Below are 19,235 nucleotides of genomic sequence, written 5' to 3'. Positions count from 1 at the left end.
AACAGATTCCACACTCTTTTCAATAGGAAACCTGAAAGACAAAATTGAGTACCTTGGGTGCTTTCTCAATCTCCACGAGACACATTCGACAGTTTCCAGCAACGGAGAGACGGTCATGATAACAGAAGCGAGGGATCTGCACTCCAACTTTCTCGCAGGCCTACAGGTACAGGAAGAAAAAAGATGACAGTATTCTAAAGTAAAGGATGGGGAATCTCATCAAAACATTTGACAAATGTATTAACTGTGATATCTCAATAGAATAGTTCACAAATAAGTGAAACATCAAGAAAAACAATTGGTATGCTTTTTACAAAATGGTTTATGACTATAATAAAATGGTCATGTAAAGGTATTACACTCATTACTAGGGCACTGATAATGTATTCAAAGTGTCAGTGTGCTGTGAGTGTGAGCTCCGAGTTTATAATGAAGACTATGTAAACTGTTTAAAAAGAACGACAGTAAAGAGTGGACAATACGTAAAGCGGCTTCCAAACTGGACATGAGCATTGCAAGCAAAGCGCAAAAAGTTAATCCACACTAGAGCCAAATAAATACATTACCATGCCCCTGCATTCCTTTTGGATATAACATAATATATCTACATTGGCATAAGTATTAGGGTATCCTTCTTTGATACTTTTTTTTATTATTCACTTATTCTACTGAAAGTAGAAGTCCTACATTATGATTGTTGCTTTTTAAATTATTATTAAATTATTATTGTTGTTCAACAGTACACAAATGTATTAGTAGTAGTAGTGTTACATTTATGTTATTTTGCACTAAATAATCACATTATAATTTTTAGTATTTGGGGGGGCTTCTATATTGTTGTTTAGCACTACATCATAACTATCGTTGTTATTAGTGTTATATTTATACTACATTATTGTTGTTTTGCAGTATATAAATCACCATATTTATTATAGTTATCTTTTTATCATTATCATCTTTGTCTGAATGCATGGGATGCATCTCATTTAAACTTTCATTAATGAATATGCAGCTAAATACAGCGTTGCACTGTGTTAACTCCTATAATTTATAAATGAATCAAGGAAAAAAAGGAAACATTTAGCTTATAATTAATTCTTAATAAAATAAATTCTTAATAATTAATAAAACGTATGAATGTAGATTTTTCATTGTAGACTGATATAGATTGCATGTATTGCACTACTACTACTCCTCTGAATACTACTGAACAAAGCTACTACACATGAAAGCCCATAAAACAACCCTGCACTTATATTGCGCCTCATAACTTAACCCCCCACCCATCAAAAAAAAGTCTTATGCACAAATGACAGCCTGTTTTAATGAACAAATTGTATAAATGAATGGTTTGCCTGGTTTTGTTTTTGTATTGTGGAGTGGTGGGGGTCTACAAATTGGAATCTGTCCATGATAAAGGGGCTTTCACACTGGACATGACACACATGCTGCCCCCTTGTGTACCGCTCTGCTACCACCATCTCACAAGATACTGCTAGTCAAACAACAAATAGTAACAGTAGGAAAGTGCAAACTTTTCATAAAAAAGATACCATGCATAGTGAATTAAAATAATATGTATTAATAAAATACATAAAATAAATATATCTGCTGCCATGGCTTATTATTGCTAAATGGGAATACTGGTGTCAAGTGCGTAAACTTTACTTCTGATAGGCGAGTTTCCCCGGAGTCATACAAAAACACCAACAACAAAAATAGGAACAAGTTAGCAAAATGGAATTTGACATTGCTTGCATTGGATACGGAAGTTCCCATTGAAATGCACCAACTTCTAAAACATCTGCATGCATCTAGTGTGGAAGGATCTTAACAGATCTTTACAAAATGATTACAGTATGTATTCAAATGTTATCCCCAGTACTGCCGGCAGTCCCCTTGGTCCCATTTTAGATTTTAGGAGATGTGTGCATGCACTGTAAGCGTATTATTAATATTATTATGTAATTTTGCAGACACCGTTATCCAAGGTGATGTGCATAGCTTTACAAACTAACATGGGCTGTGATTAGTTAGTTAGTAAGATGTATTTATCTTTAATGTCATGACTTCTTTCAAAAGAAGTACAGCTGGATTACAGTTTCACTGTGTTTTGGTTAATACTGTATTAATTTAACAATTCCTGCATTGGCAATGTTCTATTGTGGTGATTTTCTTTTATTTAATAAGATAAAAGCAACCACAACCATTTTACATAAGTCATGTCAATATCTCAGCTGTAACAGTATGTAAACACAGTAACAATGTACAAGGGTAACCAATACATAATACATACAAATCTATAAGCATATAGCATAATTAATTTCAGAAACAAATCTTCATTCCTGTTATCTTTCCATTTAACCTTCAGAAATATACACTAGAGAATTCTAAATTGTGTCTGTAAACAGGCTTACTCCCATGTCTCTTAATATCTGCCTTGTCTTTCCTAAGTAGCTTACATTCCTTCATGGCTAAATTATCGCTCCCTCTGGAAAGTCTTCAAATTGCCAACATTATAATTCTCAGTTTTTATATAAGCCTTTAGATCTGAATGTAGGTTTAAACAAACATTTCACTATGATTTCATATATTCTGTTCCATTCTTCAAATGGAATCAGAATGCTATGGGAGTATACAGAGAATGATCCAAAGCTTTCATTATTTTTTGTAAATGAAAGGAAAAGACCGCCATTTATTTTAGTTATTTGACCTGGACTGCACTCTAGTCTCATATTTTTTGTGGGGCAGTCCTTCTTGGGGAAGAAAATACCTGATGGCAGTAGTGCCAATAGGATTGTTAGTTACAAGTTACAATTACCTGAAGCACTGTAGTCCCTGGTTCTACCATGACAGACTTCCCATCCACAAAGACCTCCACTAGGTTGCTAGCTGCTGTAGCAGCAGTGCGAGCTGTAAGAAGTAAACACACAGAGATCTGGTATTCAGTTGTTTGTTTATACGACAGGATGGCTTTAGATTTGAGTTCAGGGTTTCCTGTAAGATGTTAATGTTAAAATGTTATATATTTTTGTATTACAAATTAAAGTCTTATTATTCCTCCACTTTTGTTTATTTGTTATTTTATCTTTTTAATTTTTCTGTCACCCCTCACTATACAGGAGCATTCTAGATGTCTAAAATGCTTAACTGTCAATAACTAGAATTCTGCATATGGCAGGATACCTATGGTGCCAAGAGACCGGGATTTAGTCCAGCCACTAGTAAATCATATGTTGCATGTTATGTCATACCAGTAAATCATGTTGTTTGTTATTGTATTTGTACTGATTGTATGAATGCACTTTTGTAATTATTTAAAATGTTTCTCAATAATTCATGCATTTTTTTAATGGTTTAAAATGTCTCTTGTGTAAACAAAGTCATCCTGGATATGGGGATCTGCTAAAAAATACAGAACAATAAATCAAGCCCTTTGAAGAGTTCCACTGCTTTATTTTTTTTTAATCTCATGACACTAAGTTTAATCATATGGTCATTAATAATCTGATTAAAGGAAATTAGCTACAGACCTGCGCTACCTATGCTAAGCTGATATCTTAGAACAAGTGTCTGCTTACTTTGGATCTGGCTAGGAAGAGGACCTAGCAACCAGTTCTCTATGCTGCATGATCACCTATTGGCTAGAAAGTGGAAACTAGGGAATTATAATTTGGAAAGAAAAAGTACTCAAATTTGGAAGTTAACAAAATAATAATTACCATGGTTGATGGATGTTATGCAGGCTTGCTTGTGGGCATGTCCCAAGAGCACACGGCTAATGACAGAGAACCGCAGCATTTCGCTGAAATGACAAACCATTTATTTATTTGTTGTTTATTTACATGCATACTGTATTATATATAATAAACATCAGCCTGTATTGACCCACTGCTAGATTTAGTCCTCCCCAATGTTTTATAGCTTCTCTTTTCCATATCAAGCCTGCAACGTTAATTTAATCTTCCCATCTTGTGTGGTCGTCTTCCAGGTATTTTTTCATTTCTTGGGATCTATTTGATAGCTTCCTTGAACTGTTCTTCTTGTAATGTTTCCAGCCCATTGTCATTTTAACATTTTCACTCTCAAAAATTTCACTTTTTTTTTCTCGGATCCCTTAATTTATTTTTCTCTGCTCTTCATATTTCCAGCACACGTCTTTCTATGCATCTTTCTTTCATCCATAGTTTCTGCAACATATTTGCATTTAGTGACCAGATATCTGTAAAGTTCCCTCGATTTCCAAGCATGTCCAGATCCAGAAATAAAAGTATCAGTAAGAAACCATAATCATACATAGAAAATACACTATATGAAACTAACATTCGTAAAAATATATTTCAAAATAAATAGAAGACTAACACAATTAGTAAAATTCAAATGTTAAGAACAACGATTCCAGGTCATCATACAGTAGTGACTGAGACGGGGACGTAATTAGAATCACTTAAAATGTATTAATAAACAGTGGTAAAAAGCAGCAAGGCAACATTCAAATGTAATCTTTCTGAACAAATAGGAAAACATTTCTAAATTAATAATAATAATACAATAATAATAATAATATTAATAATAATAATCAAAATGCAAAAACAAGTGCTAAATTTGCATTCGCATTAAAAAACTAATTTAATTTTAACAAGTTCTAACGCTTCTTTACATTAAATCGTTGAGTTCGGATTGCAGCAGTACTTATCTAGATTAAATACATAACAGGCGATTCAAGGGCATAGAAAGAGAACAATACACTTTCACTGAATGTCAGATCACACGTCAGACAATTTTTCCTGCATTTAAAACGTCCTACTAATAGCAATCGTCTGCACATTTATTGTCCATTTAAATGAATTTTAGAAGTCTGTTTCAGTTGTCTTACCTTGTCGCTATTTGGCCTTCTTGACCAGAACAGCGTCACTGTATCAGTATGGCGACTTCGACAATCTCCGGAGAAAACAACGGGAATAATCGAAGAATATAATTTGTTATACTGTACTTTTTTTTTCTTAGCTGCGTTAAAAATAATAGCATACCTTATACAACAATCAGTAGTTTGTAATTTTTAAATATACTTCATTACAAATAATCTTAAATTAATTTATAGTTTGTTTTAACCTTTTCACTTTAACCCCATACCAGTCACTTCCTGTATTATAAATATCGCAAAATATTTACAAAATGACTACTCGTTGTTTAAATTTTAACAATAACCATTTAGGAAATTTTTGAGATTGTAAAATAAATGTATGTAATAAACATTATTTGTATCTTTCTTTTCTTAAGGTAACAGCAAAGATCACAGATCTAGAATGACTAGATAAGTTCCTACGTAAGTTTGGTATGTAAAGAGAGGCGCCATCTTGTCTAGGTCTAGTGCTATGTACGATGCTGTAAGCTATGGCCGCGTTCACGACACTTTTGTGCCGGCTAGATTGCAGACGGGAGTCTGCGTGTGACGTCACGGTCTGTGCAGACGGAGCGTGGACAGCTCTGACAGTGGAGCTGCAGACTCCAGCAGAACAAACATTGAGTCGGTGTTGAGAAAATTCAGTCCTAATCACAGAAGTTAATGCAATCAAAGTTCCCTTCGTGCTCCACCAGCTTAATACTTTACAGTGTAATCAGAAAATGGGCCATTTAATCAGTTAATATCAGATTAAGTAGCTTTACGATCCGTTAATAATCTTTAATTAATAGAAATCTTCATTCCTACTCATTGTTGGGACACTTAAGGGTTAAATACTCATCTACTGATCAGATTGTGTTTGTGTGTGTACAATATTATATATACACTGGTTTCGAATCTACATTAAACCTGTGCATTCAGAGAAATAAAGATGTACAATATTTTGTATGTATTATGGATTTCCTTGCCAGGTGTGCAACTTATAAATTCACATAATACGTGGAAATTAAGTTATAATGTATACGTACACCACTACACATGCATATTATTTTATTGTTGAACTGTCAATCTTTAAAATATATTATTTCTGTTGTACTTAGCCATATCTAGCATGAAATTCTTAAGATCCTTCATGACATGACTCAAGGGTGATTCACACCCCCTGACTAGGTGGCGCTGGCACATGGAGTGAGGTCTGTCTCTGGCTGATACACACATCTTTGTCACACAGCGCTCCTTTGTTGTTTTGAAGCCGCGGCTGCACCAGCGCAGTACGTTTTGAGAAGCTGCGCGGCTGTGCAGACTTTGCATCCTGTGGATGCGTCGCATTGTGACGTGTTTTCCGGCTGAGTTCATGCAGACGGGTAACTTGGACAGTTTCGTCGCAGAGTATGCGAAAAGTATGCGCAGACTCGGCAAAGTATGCGTGTCGTGAACGCAGCCAGAATGTTATGTCTTATGCCTCATTACACAAAACTTTATTAATTACGATTTTCTATGTATAAGTAATATACTGTATTGTGTAATTCATATTTAAATTATATCGTAGAGATAAAATATTTTTTTAACAAGAAAATCATGCTATGTCTGTAAACTGAAATAAACTATTTTGTATAGGTTTTATAATATACTATACTATCATAAAATATATACTTTTATATATATATATATATATATATATATATATATATATATATATATATATATACTCTGCAAAAAAAAGAAATCTCTTTTTCAGGACACTGTATTTTAAAGATAATTTTGTAGAAATCCAAATTACAGATGTTTATTGTAAAGGGTTTAAACAGTTTTCCATGCTATTCCAACCATAAACAATTAATGAACATGCACTTGTGGAACGGTCATTAAGACACTAACAGCTTACAGACGGTAGGCAATTAAGGTCACAGTTATAAAAACTTAGGACAGTACAGAGACCTTTCTACTGACTCTGAAAATCACCAAAAGAAAGATGTCCAGGGTCCCTGCTCATCTGCGTGAACGTGCCTTAGGCATGCTGCAAGGAGGCATGAGGACTGCTAATGCGGCCAGGGCAATAATTTGCAATGTCCGTACTGTGAGACCACTACAGGGAGACAGGAAGGACAGCTGATCGTCCTCGCAGTGGCAGACCACGTGTAACAACACCTGCACAGGATCAGTACATCCGAATATCACACCTGCAGGACAGGTACAGGACAACAACAACTGCCCAAGTTACACCAGGAACACAATCCTCCATCAGTGCTCAGACTGCCCGCAATAGGCTGAGAGAGGCTGGACTGAGGGTTTGTAGGCCTGTTGTAAGGCAGGTCCTTATTGGACATCACCGGCAACAACATCGCCTATGGGCACAAACCCACCCTCGCTGGACGTGATTTCCTGCAAGACAGGAATGTCAGTGTTCTGCCATGGCCAGCGAAGAGCCCGGATCTCAATCCCATTGAGCACGTCTGGGACCTGTTGGATTGGAGGTTGAGGGCTAGGGCCATTCCCCCCGGAAATGTCCGGGAACTTTTAAGTGCCTTGGTAAAAGAGTGGGGTAACATCACACAGCAAGAAATTGCAAACCTGGTGCAGTCCGTGAGGAGCAGATGCACTACAGTACTTAATGTAGCTGGTGGCAACACCAGATACTGACTGTTACTTTTGATTTTAAACCCCCCTTTGTTCAGGGACAGATTATTCCATTTCTGTTAGTCACGTCTGTGAAACTTGTTCAGTTCGTCTTAGTTGTTGAATCTTTTTATGTTCATACAAATATTTACATATGTTAAGTTTGCTGAAAATAAAAGCAGTTGAAAGTGAGAGGACGTTTTTTATTTTGCATATATATATATATATATATATATATATATATATATATATATATATATATATATATATATATAAGTTCAATATTATCCTACATCCAGCCAGTATAAGATCAAATAGTCTATGCGTTAAATTAAATTTAGGGTCAGAACAATTATTATATATTTTTTTTAAACCGCACTTTGTATTCTTTGTTAGAATAGCCCAGGTGTGGTGTTCTCTGTAATTCGCATTAAATTGTGTGTAGGCCTGTAACATTGAATTAAAAAGTGATTTATGTCTGAGTCAATTTTCTCGACAATTTTTCTTGCCAAGGCGATTCACACCCCCCTGACTAGGTGGCGCTGCCCATGCAGTGAGGTCTGTCTCTGGCTGATACACACGTCTTTATAAGACAGCACTCTTTGATTGTTTTGAAGCCGCGGCTGCTCCAGCGCAGTTCCTCTTGAGAAGCTGCGCGTCTGTGCGGACTTTTTAGCCTGCGTGACCTGGTGACGTATATTCCGTCTGAATTCACGCAGACGAATTCAAATTCTGCGCAGACGTGAACGTAGCCATATGCAGAAGAGGCGGGGCTTTACTTCCGTTAGTGCTGGTATAAAGTAGGTTTTGGCCTATACTCTTTCTTTTTCTCTTCCGCTGTGCTGGATTGACTGGATCCTGTTGGTTATCCGTTAAAACGAGGTCTGCGTTTTAAATCTAGCAATATGGGATTTGGAGATCTTAAATCACCGGCCGGCCTGAAGGTCCTCAACGACTTTTTGGCAGACAAAAGTTATATCGAGGGGTCGGTAATACTAGTGTATTATAATTATTCGATGGCATATTTGAGCTCAGCAAAGAGTCATGCTGGTGGTGACACGTTGTCTTGCGTTTAAGTAAATTTTATATTTAAAAAAAATACATTATAATAATCCAAATAATAATTAAGCAATAAACTGTGATTTAATGATTGTTCAATGTTCTATTTAGGTTTTTAAGTGTATCGAGTAACTCGAAGTCAGTTAACTTGGTTATTAATGGACACCAAACGAGCACGATGGGTCAAATGGCCTTCTCTCGTCTGTAAACTTTCTATGGTTCTGTATTGCCTGCACCATGATGTGAATAAATGTGTTTTGAGTTTGTTTTAAGCAAGTGAGTCAATAAGTAGTCATTACAATAATCTGAAGGTGATTTATATTAGGTTTTGGAAATATACTAATGGATTTATGTATGTATCGGTGTATTTTAACATTATGTCGGCAGTGTAAAGGGTAGGGTTTTCGAAGCTGTGGATGTAGATTATGTCGGCTGGTAGATGTATATTAAATATATAATTATGGCCTTAAACGCTAAGTCATTGGGCCCTCACCCCTTAAGATTCCTCTATTAAATTACGTAGTGTAAGGAAATGCACACATTATTAGATCTAGCTTATGTATAAATCCATATTTTAAATGCAGCTATTTATTTTTAGTGTATACATGTGTATATAGATGGATTGATGTGTGTGTATATGTATATGTATGTATATATGTATGTATGTGTATGTGTGTGTGTATATATATATATATATATATATATATATATATATATATATATATATATATATATATACACAATGTGTGTACACATACAGCTCTGGAAAAAAATAGACCACTTAACATTGATTTCTGAACTTGGAGTGGTCTACATTTTGTCCAGAGCTGTATATGTTTATCGCACACATGAATAGCAGCCTATATTGATCCACTCCTGCACTAACATTTTTTCCATTTGCTTCGATCTATAGCTTATCTTTTCCCTTTTATATCTGCAAAATGTGTTATGTATGTATGGAAATCTTGGTGGATCAGTGTATCAATATGGTCTGATTTTGATATACACACACCCTCATGATAGATCTATATAGTACATTTTCATTTTGATATCAATTTAATACATTAAATCACACAATTTAAATCACCCACCTTCTTGGTTATCCCCCCATTTACACTTAAGAGGAAAGCAATCTACTTCAAACTCTGATTTAGATTTTTTTTTTTCTCCCTGAATGTTATGAAGGTATGTTGCATCCCAGGCAGATGTGGCTGTTTTTGAGGCTCTATCTGCACCCCCAGCAGCTGAGCTCTTTCATGCCCTACGTTGGTACAACCACATCAAGTCCTACCAGAAAGAGAAAGCAAGGTATGTCTAGATGATGGGCAATGGGATAGAAATCGGACTCCATTTGTATTGTAGTTTTGAGTTATTCCAGAGACTGCAGGCTTCTCTATTAAATTATGGGTGATGGATAGTTAGTCCCATTAGTGTTTTTCTAATGTGTATTACAATTTGATGCAAATTAAACTGCTTAATACTAGAGGAGGGGTGTCCGGTTTCTGTCCCTGAAATTAGGAATGCCAATAACTGGTTTAATGATGATTCCTTTCACCATCTTTCACCTGAGACAGTGATGCACAACTATTGAAACTGACCAGACCAGTGACTTCTTCAGGATCTTTGTGCACACATGTTTAATGTCCAAGTCTCACCCGCTCTCCTTTTTTTCTCAGCCTTCCTGGAGTAAAGAAGCCTCTGGGAAAGTATGGCCCAGCTGGTATGGAGGACACCACTTCAGCCCCTGCTACTGCAGAGTCCAAGGATGATGATGATGATGATATTGACCTCTTTGGTTCTGATGATGAAGAGGTGAGCTATCTGGTCTTATTGCTCTGACCTTTGATTGTAGCTAGCACCAGCATAACTGCATTTATATGGTTACTGGATCTTATAGAATAAATGTTGACTTTTTTTTCCTCCTCCTCAGGAGAGTGAAGAGGCCAAGAGAGTGAAGGAGCAGCGACTGGCAGCCTATGAAGCAAAGAAATCCAAAAGTATGCCCATTGCTTACCCTACCCTGATCTTCCAATATTTAGCTTTATGAAAACCACCCCCCCCCCCACCATCCAGTGAATATTTTAGTTAATGCAGTTAGAATCTGATAGATCTTGCATTCTAAGATCTACATCATAGTGTTTAGATGTGATCTTCAAGAGCCATAAAATGCAGGTTTATGCTGCATTATCCCATAATGCAATGGTTAGCAAAGCTGGTAAAATGATGATCCAAATCACCATCTTTCGGCTGAATCCGTGATGGATACTTATTTTCTAATCTGATTGTTGCCAGCATTAGCCTTGGATTAGATTGCAAAGCTGATGCTGAAAGCTGCAGAAGGTAACTGATAAAGGTGCTTTCTTACTCTTCTGCAGAGCCAGTGCTTATTGCCAAGTCCTCAATCCTGCTCGACGTGAAGCCCTGGGATGATGAAACTGACATGGCTGAGATGGAGAAGTGTGTGCGCAGCATTCAAATGGATGGCCTACTCTGGGGATCCTGTAAGTATGCATTTCGCATTAAGCATTAAGCATTTCACCTTTAAGACAGTAGAGGGCACCAGTGCAAGTCTACTTGCAGGTCATTGTTCAAATTGCAGCGCATGGTATAGCATGGCAAATTATTTAATTTTACATAAATATAATATGAAACCTATATTGCAAGAAATGTAAGACACTGAAGTCTTTCATTATTTCTATAATTTGCTTATTTTTGGAATGAATACAGAAATGTGCATTAGCAAGGAAAAAGTTATACATTTTTGTTGTATTTATATTTTCATTTTCAAAAGTTTTCAAAATTAACCCGGCTTATAACTCCCCCAAACCCATAGTTTACAACTGATATCAGTTTTGCACACCTGTCTAAGCTTGTCAGAATTACACTACAAAACGACAAAAACAAAATCCGGTTGGCTTGTGCTGTGTGTTGAATACATTTTAAAAGCACCTTAAAATGTACTGATTTATTGTCATTATTACTACCTGTAATATGTATTCATAACTATAATACATACACATTGCTTACTTTGCATTGATAAACTATTCCTAGAAAACTGCATTGCATGTACAAATTTGAAATGTGCAGTTTCGTTCGTGATGAAGATATATTGGCCTACCTTAAATCTCCTAAACTGATTCTATAAATTCATTAAATTCCTTAAGATGTATAAATACAGTGGCACATTAATGTTTTTTTCTATACAGTATATTACTGCAGCATGTGATTAGACTGATTTAGATCAGTTTTGTGCAACTTAATTTACTTCTGTGCTGGTGTACATTTGCAAATGCATGATTTCGGAGGTTTCCCAAAACGTGTGCTTCTAAAGTTCGGATTGTTCACACTGCAGTCCTTACCAAGTCTTTTAATCAGTGTATATTGTAAGACTTGGTCTATTTTAAGAGAACCATGCTGTCTCATGTTTATCTTTAAATTTGATACAAAACTGTTGTAATATGTTCTTCTGCTAGGGTTAGTATTTTGTGCGAAAAGTGTATTGCTCTCTTTGGCTGACTTTTTCATATTGACGACACAATGTTAACCCGATGCAGATGGAGGAAATTATTGTTTGTGTGCACAGGGTGCATTTTAATCCTTAACTATTACTATTCCATATCCATATTGTATTCTAGGCTTTTTCTAATGAAGGATACAGGTCCTTACTTGGAATTCAGTTGCATTTCTAGATGTCTTATTCAAAAAATGTTTTACTTGATCCTGCTGTCAATACTCTCTCAATTACAAAATATACCCCTAAATAACTATTTTGCATTTTAAGAGGTCAAGTAGTTGGATAAACTGAACTGAACTAAACTATTTTGATGCCATAGACATAAGATTACAATACTACTTAACCTATACCATTCCTTCTGATCTCAACAGCCAAACTGGTACCAGTAGGATATGGCATAAAGAAGCTCCAGATTCAGTGTGTGGTTGAAGATGACAAGGTGGGAACAGACCAGCTGGAAGAGGCTATCACAGCATTTGAAGATTACGTACAGTCTATGGATGTGGCTGCTTTCAATAAGATCTAAAAGACTGAATTATGAAAAATAAAAGCACTTAAAACACCAATGGGTATGATTGTCATTGATTTTGTAAACTTAACTGTAGCTAATTTTAAACTTTCCACATGTACAGAGTTAATGCTTTTGCTGGATTAAAGGGAGATGTACAGTTGACTAAAGATAATGACCCCAAGGATATACAATAATGACTTTATGCACTTAACCAGAATATGCATTAATCTGATTCAAGATATTAGATTATATAGTCGATTATATTTTATGTGTACGACTCAACTGTCAGATTAAGCACTAGTACAGTGCATAATGGGCTTCAGAAGTTGTGGTGAAAGCCTAAAATTATCAGTCTGTAACTGTAGGCTGTTTTGCTTACATAACCAGAAGTACGGAAACTGGTATGAAAATATTTTATTGCAGGTAAAGCAATCAATAACTCCATAAATCAATCTGGGATGTAGTTTCAGAAGTAAATGCTGCAGTTTTTGTTTTAATTTCACTTGTCATCTATAGTGTGTCCTCAAATTAACTGAATTGTACTAGCTCACATAAAAGAATATATATATATATATATTATTTTATAGGTTAATAAGTTATGAAAACTCTTCAAACTTCTCTATGGTCACTAAAAATAAAGAGCAGAGCTGGTAAACTTTCTAAGTATGAAAAAAGTCTGAAAAACTTTATTTAGTGGACAGAACTATGCTATTATCAGATGTAAAATGCAGTGAAATTGTGAATGGGATTATGTAACAATACATTAATCTGAATTATGCATTGCAACAATATGTATTTAACCAAAGCATAGTACCACTAAAACAATGCATTTTAGAACTACCAGCTGCTTGCTATGCATTCAAACTAAGTATGTAATTTTAATAACTGTACTGTATACTCTAACCTGAGAAGGAGGAGGGAAAGCTTGAGTCCAGTGTTACAAGATTGGAGGTCTCCAATCATGATCCTGTAGAGCTGCAAGGTTTATAAGTCACCTGATTTACAACTGTATTTCTAAAGACTTGCAAGCACTTAAATCAAGCAGATGTTTTGGTAAAATGTAATTATTTGGTGACCATTTCATTTGAAACAAATGCTAGAATGTACTTTAAGATCTCATAACGAGGGCCCTACATTTTTAATGCAACCAACTTCTTTAGGCTGTACTTCATTCTGCCCAGTGCAATGAAGTCTGCTTACTTAAACTACTTATTGATTAATCTATTCCTTTAGTCCTCTCAATTAGTAATTCTATTAAACTGCTGATTTAGTGGCAGCAGCTATGGATTTTTAGTTGTGAATCCCTCTATTCTTAATACATGTAATTAAATATTTAATACATGTTCTGTTTACTAGAATACTTCAAAAACAATATTTGTGGAATTTATATAAAATATAGAAATCATAACATCAATGCTATAACATTATAAAGATCAATTGTAGTTATGTAAAGTTGTTCGCAAGCAGCACATTCATGAAATAAAAAAACTGTCCCATAGATTTAATTTTAATATTAAATATAAGCATTTTCAGTTTTTCAGCATCTACAGAATTGTTATCTTTTAGACTTTGAGTTTAAATTGGGAAATAATTATTCAGCTTTAATCAAACTCATCTGAACTGATTAAAGGTTGCTGTAACAAAGGGGTTGGAAAATTGTAGCACTTTTTAGCTTTATCAGTTTGGAGTAGAGTGTGTAGATTCTATATATAAAGTTGAAAGTTGAACGTTGGAAACTTTGTGGGGGGTGAATACTTCTGTAAAGCACTCTGTGGCTACCCTGCGAAAGGTGCTATACAAATAATAATTGATTGATTCATCCTGAAGCTATTTACTATTTTATTACAGGAGAAATACAAGTCCAAAACTATTTAAAAATGTTAAAGTATTTACATTTTTGTTTTCTCCCCATATTCAAATCTAATTAAAACAATCTGAATCAATGTTCCCCATATATCCTTGATGATATATAATTCTTGAAAAGTACAGAGGGAAGGGTCCTCTACAGCACAGACTGTCCTTCGCATTTGCCTTCAGTGCTGTTGATCTTCATAGACAAGGACTCAATGTCAGAGCCTGTCTGGGTGATGTCTCTCAGAGCATGTTTGGTGATCTCCAGACAGGACTTGCGGATTACTTTCTTAATCTTCTTCCCCGTGAGGACATAAAGGATGGGGTTTAGGCAACTGTTGAAAAAGGCCAGGCTGGTAGCTAAGGGGAAGCCAGTGCGGAGGACATTGTGGAGCCTGGAGCCGGCATGAATGGAGATCTCCATTAAACTGAAAACATGCAATGGGGCCCAGCAGAAGAAGAATGCCAGGATGATGGCAGTGGCTGTCCTGGAGAAGCCAGAAAATCTCATAGAGGAGGTACCGGAGGAGTTCCTCATTTTCACCACTAGCAGAATGGAACTCACTGTGATGGCAGTGAAGGGGAGGAGGAACCCAAACAGCATCCGCAGACAAACAGTAGTAATGTGCCTGACAGCCAGGAGGTGTATGTCAGTGTCATGGAAGTTGTTGAAGCAGACTGTCTTACCAGTGAGTTGCACAGTGTCCCGGAAAACCAGGCTAGGGATGCTGAGGGTGATGGCGAGGACCCAGACTCCGGCACACACCCACCTGCCTTTGGTAAGGGTACGGTGTCTCTCAGACCAGGCACAGTGCATCACAGAGATGTAGAGGTCCACACTGATGACAGTGAGGAAGAAGACACTGGCGAACATATTGGCCACTGTTACGAAGGAGTTGATCTTGCAGAAGGCTTTGCCAAAGTTCCAGTGGAAGTCCTTGAGCACGTAATCGATAGACAGGGGCAGGAAGAGGACAAACACAAAATCAGCCACAGCCAAGTTCAACAGCCAAATGGTGTTGATCGTCTTCTTTTGTTTCCAACCGATCACCCAGATCACCACCCCATTCCCAATTATGCCCAACACAAAAGAAATGCTGTATACGACCACGGAGATTATGTGTAAAACTTCACTTTGGACATGATCTTTGGGTCCTTCCACCTCATCCATATACTCGTAGTCCTCGTAGGAGATATTACCATAATCATTGACTTGCTCCATGGCTGCTTTGTGCCCCCGAGCCTGTGAAACAAAAGCACAAAGAACACTGGTTTATAAAGTGGGAAACCGGAATGCTTTTGAAAAGGTTCCAGTATAAAAGACAAATTGAGATTTTTAAAATTTCTGTCATATAAACAAAACAATAGGTTGCGAAGGCAACCCTTGTTATCTGAAAAAGGAAGCACTGCCCAGGGGGGTGGGGTTTCTTCGCACTCCCGTAGGAACCTAATCGAAAACGTTACTCTGTCAAAGCTGCCATTGGCCCTTGCGCACGTCACTTAGAACAGGTCCCATCCCACTTCCTGTTCTATAAAACGTGACGTCTGTGCAGCCCTCTTTTGCTGGGAGCTAGGACTCCCACGCGACCTTGCAACCCTTGGGCAGTGATTCTCTTTTCAGATTACCAGTGTTGCATTCGCAACCTATCGTTATCTTTCAAGTCGGAAGCACTACTCAAGGGGGAGGGGATACTGTATAACAAAACTCGCAAGGGAGGAGGCAGTGAGCTGATAAAGGAGCCTGCCCTGAGGTATACTGCTAGGGGACCTCGGCAACACAACTCCATACAGTAATCTCAGGGACCCGGAGGTAGGAGCCACCCAGGAGCTGCCCAGGAGCGAGTACTGCAGTCACGCTCTTACAGATAAACTGTCTAGAATCAGCATTTACAAACCAGGGCTACAGAGGTTAACTGTTACGCCCTCCACTTACAATAGCAAGGCCAGCTACTACTCTACTAGTGCAGCTAGGAGCGAGGCTGTAAACTACTTGCATATTTGGCGCGGGCAATCAAGCAACTTGTGCAGCCTCCGCGCATTATCATGGCAGTGGGCCCCTGATCCAATAGGAGTGGGGCCACAGACCCACTGAAACAACATAATACACAGCCAGCTAGTCAACAGAGTAAAACCAACAATATGTATCATGTGGCAGCAGGAAAATTCATGCAGCCTCCGCACAGCACAGGAGCATCTTATTCAACTGAACAGTACAGAGCGTAGAGCTCCACTGTGCTGACAACTTAAAATGTCGTACAAATGAACTATATACACCACGGGGTGCAGGAACCAACTCATGCGCCACCCGCAGAACACAGGAGCAGTTGACACCTGCTGATTAGACCAGCTAACGCAGGGCAACATTAGCTCTACTGTGCTGACAAATTAACTATGTACACAGCGGAACACGAGAGCCCACTCAAGTGCTTAACGCTGAGGACAGCAGCAGCAGTGTCTTGCTCTATGGCACACAGCCAGAGCAAGCCACAGACCTGCTGACCAAGGAACTATGGTCAGCTGGGAACAGTGGCAGTGAGCTCCATTCCACACAGGCCGACTCAACTCAATAGGCCTGTTGACATGAAATGGAGACAGCACTTTTCGGATGAACGCAGGGTTAGGCCTTAGCGTGACAATCAGGCAATCAAATGCACCCACTCAAGGGACAGGCCCAAAGCCGGAGGAGCCCTGGATTGGGGTGCCAAAGTGTGCCCTGCACCTGGAACAACAAGTCCGCTCTCACTGGGAGTTGCCAAAGCTCTCCGTGGAGGAGGGCGATCAGGTCTGCAAATCAACAGAACTGTCACTCGTTCTCTCCTGGCCTTTTCCAGGACCACCGGGAGAAGGGGTAATGGTGGGAACGCATGAAGGAGACAGCCCGGCCATGCATAGGCTAGCACGTCGATCCCTAGGGTTCCTGAGCGGTCTCGGACGAAGAATCATAGTGAGCAGTGGGTGAACTCTGCCGAGGCAAAGAGATCCACTTCCGCTCTGCCGAATCGGCTCCTCAATTTCTGTATCACAAGCGGGTGGAGGTGCCATTCCGAAACCAGGGGGCCTCCCTGAGAGAGGAGGTCTGCGGTCATATTGGATAAGCCGGGTAGGCGAACTGCTCTGATGGAGCGGAGCCGTGGCTGTGCCCACAGAGGCAGACGGCGTGCTAGACAGTGCAGTCTGTGCGACCAGAGACATCCTTGCCTGTTGATATAGGCAACCACCGCTGTGTTGTCCATCTGAACCAGCACGTCTGTCCCGTAGGACTGGCAGGAAATGAGACAGTCCGAGGTGTACTGCTTGTAACACCAGGACGTTTATATGGAGGGCTTGTGCGGGCTCCGTCCACCTGCCTCGAACACCACGTCCATTGCAGACTGCTCCCCAAAATGTTTGGAGGCATCTATTGTCATGACTGCTCAGTGGCAGACTGGGCCCAGGGGCACATTGAGGGTCAAATTGTGAGGGCTCCACCACCAATGGAACACCTTCCAGCACGCCTGAGTGACTGTGACTCGGTGTGCTTGATCACGGCGAGGGTGCATCTTGAGAGACCTTAACCAACACTGCAGCGGCCTCAATTCGAGGAGGCCAAGGGGGAGGGTCTGTGATGCAGCCGCTAGGAGGTCCAGCAGTCTCTGGCAAAGGGACACCCCGACACGAGCGCTCAGTCGGAAGAAGGAGAGATGTGTGTATGGAGGCAACTCTCTGGCGCCAGCGTGGCGAGCATGGCAACGGAATCGAGGCACAGTCCAAGGAACTGTGCCTGCTGAATTGGCGTCAGGCAGCTCTTCTCTCGATTGACCCAGAGGCCCAATTCGGAGAGACAGCCTAGAATCAGGTTCAAGTGACTCTGAACCTGCTCCCTCGAGTGAGAACAAACCAGACAGTCATCTAAGTAATTGAGGACAAGGACCCCCAGGCAAGGGGGCTAACACGACATCCATGCACTTGGAAAAAGTGTGTGGGGCTAGCGACAGGCCAAAGGGGAGAACAGCAAACTCGAACGCTTGGCCCTCAAAGGCGAAGCGGAGAAACTTCCTGTGTGCCTGCGCAAAGGGGATGTGACAGTAAGCATCTTTCAGATCCACTGTGGTGAACCAGTAGCCGGGCTTGATGGCCTGGGACATGGTGCGTGGGTTGTGCTTCGAGATGCTCAACCTGCGCACCATGTCCCAGGCCATCAAGCCCGGCTACCATGGGCTGCTGGGGGCCTTGGGCGGCGAGCCTGGGGGGGTGCCTACCTGCAAGTGAGATGCTGGCGAAGATCAGCAGGAGGGCAGGGCTGTTGCCTGGGCTGTGGTCTGGGAGCTGCAATCAGGGGCTCCCCATTGGCAAGCTACTGCAGGCTGCCTGTACTGCTGGGCCTGGGGTGAAACGGGGTAAACCTGGGCCAGCTGCAGGGACTGCTCACTCTCTTGGAGGGCGTGTGACAGCATCTCCTCCACATTGGGGCTGAAAGTGAAGCCCGGGGAGATGGGGGCCTTCATGAGGTGGGTCCTGTCCTGGGACAGCCAGAGCAGCACGCACCGTGGGCACGTCTGGCAGGGTAGGCGCGGCTGCCGTGGGGGGAGCAGCTGCCGTGGCAGGTGTGGTCGCGGCAGCTGGCGCAACGCAAACGCAGGCAGAGAAGTGGGCATGAGAGGCGCAGCTGTCTCCAAAGTGGAGAGGCGGAGATCCAGTGCCACCAAACCCCTACCGTCACTTGCTGGAGTGCGAGATCGCTGGGTGCGGCGGTGATTGCGGTGGCTCCTGGTGGGAGGCCAGGACTCCGAGCATGCCGTAGC

General features: G+C 39.7%; 3 protein-coding genes and 1 non-coding gene across 6 annotated transcripts in view; 2 read left to right on the top strand and 2 right to left on the bottom strand.

Annotated features, from left to right (window-relative positions):
• ndufs1 (NADH:ubiquinone oxidoreductase core subunit S1) overlaps window positions 1–5,031 on the bottom strand; it is a 56,936-nt gene extending 51,905 nt beyond the window's left edge. The window contains exons 1-4 of the mRNA XM_066688639.1: window positions 4,877–5,031; window positions 3,723–3,805; window positions 2,822–2,913; window positions 53–160 (exon numbers count right to left, since the gene is read on the bottom strand). Coding sequence (XP_066544736.1) covers window positions 53–160; window positions 2,822–2,913; window positions 3,723–3,801 — 279 coding nt within the window. The 5' untranslated portion in view covers window positions 3,802–3,805; window positions 4,877–5,031. The remainder of the gene's footprint in view (window positions 1–52; window positions 161–2,821; window positions 2,914–3,722; window positions 3,806–4,876) is intronic.
• A 3,305-nt stretch (window positions 5,032–8,336) lies between these two features.
• Window positions 8,337–12,658, top strand: eef1b2 (eukaryotic translation elongation factor 1 beta 2). Its single transcript, XM_066688633.1, has 6 exons — window positions 8,337–8,504; window positions 9,764–9,886; window positions 10,255–10,390; window positions 10,509–10,575; window positions 10,954–11,079; window positions 12,464–12,658. The coding sequence occupies exons 1-6, from the start codon at window positions 8,425–8,427 to the stop codon at window positions 12,616–12,618; spliced, it is 687 nt and encodes a 228-aa protein (XP_066544730.1). The 5' UTR covers window positions 8,337–8,424; the 3' UTR covers window positions 12,619–12,658.
• Window positions 10,791–10,863, top strand: LOC136712021 (small nucleolar RNA SNORD51). Its single transcript, XR_010804794.1, has one exon. It is a non-coding gene; the product is annotated as a small nucleolar RNA SNORD51 (small nucleolar RNA).
• Window positions 12,659–14,425: 1,767 nt separating the features above from the next.
• cmklr2 (chemerin chemokine-like receptor 2) overlaps window positions 14,426–19,235 on the bottom strand; it is a 63,819-nt gene continuing 59,009 nt past the window's right edge. For all 3 annotated transcript variants that reach the window (XM_066688630.1, XM_066688629.1, XM_066688631.1), the window contains one exon: window positions 14,426–15,697. In XM_066688630.1, the coding sequence (XP_066544727.1) occupies window positions 14,606–15,676 (1,071 nt within the window). In that variant the 5' untranslated portion in view covers window positions 15,677–15,697 and the 3' untranslated portion in view covers window positions 14,426–14,605. The remainder of the gene's footprint in view (window positions 15,698–19,235) is intronic.

The sequence above is a fragment of the Amia ocellicauda genome, chromosome 16 (assembly GCF_036373705.1).
Source record: "Amia ocellicauda isolate fAmiCal2 chromosome 16, fAmiCal2.hap1, whole genome shotgun sequence".
Classification (NCBI taxonomy): Eukaryota; Metazoa; Chordata; class Actinopteri; order Amiiformes; family Amiidae; genus Amia; species Amia ocellicauda.
The sequence above is the reverse complement of the archived record's forward strand: the minus strand, read 5'-3'. Positions and strand labels throughout refer to the sequence as shown.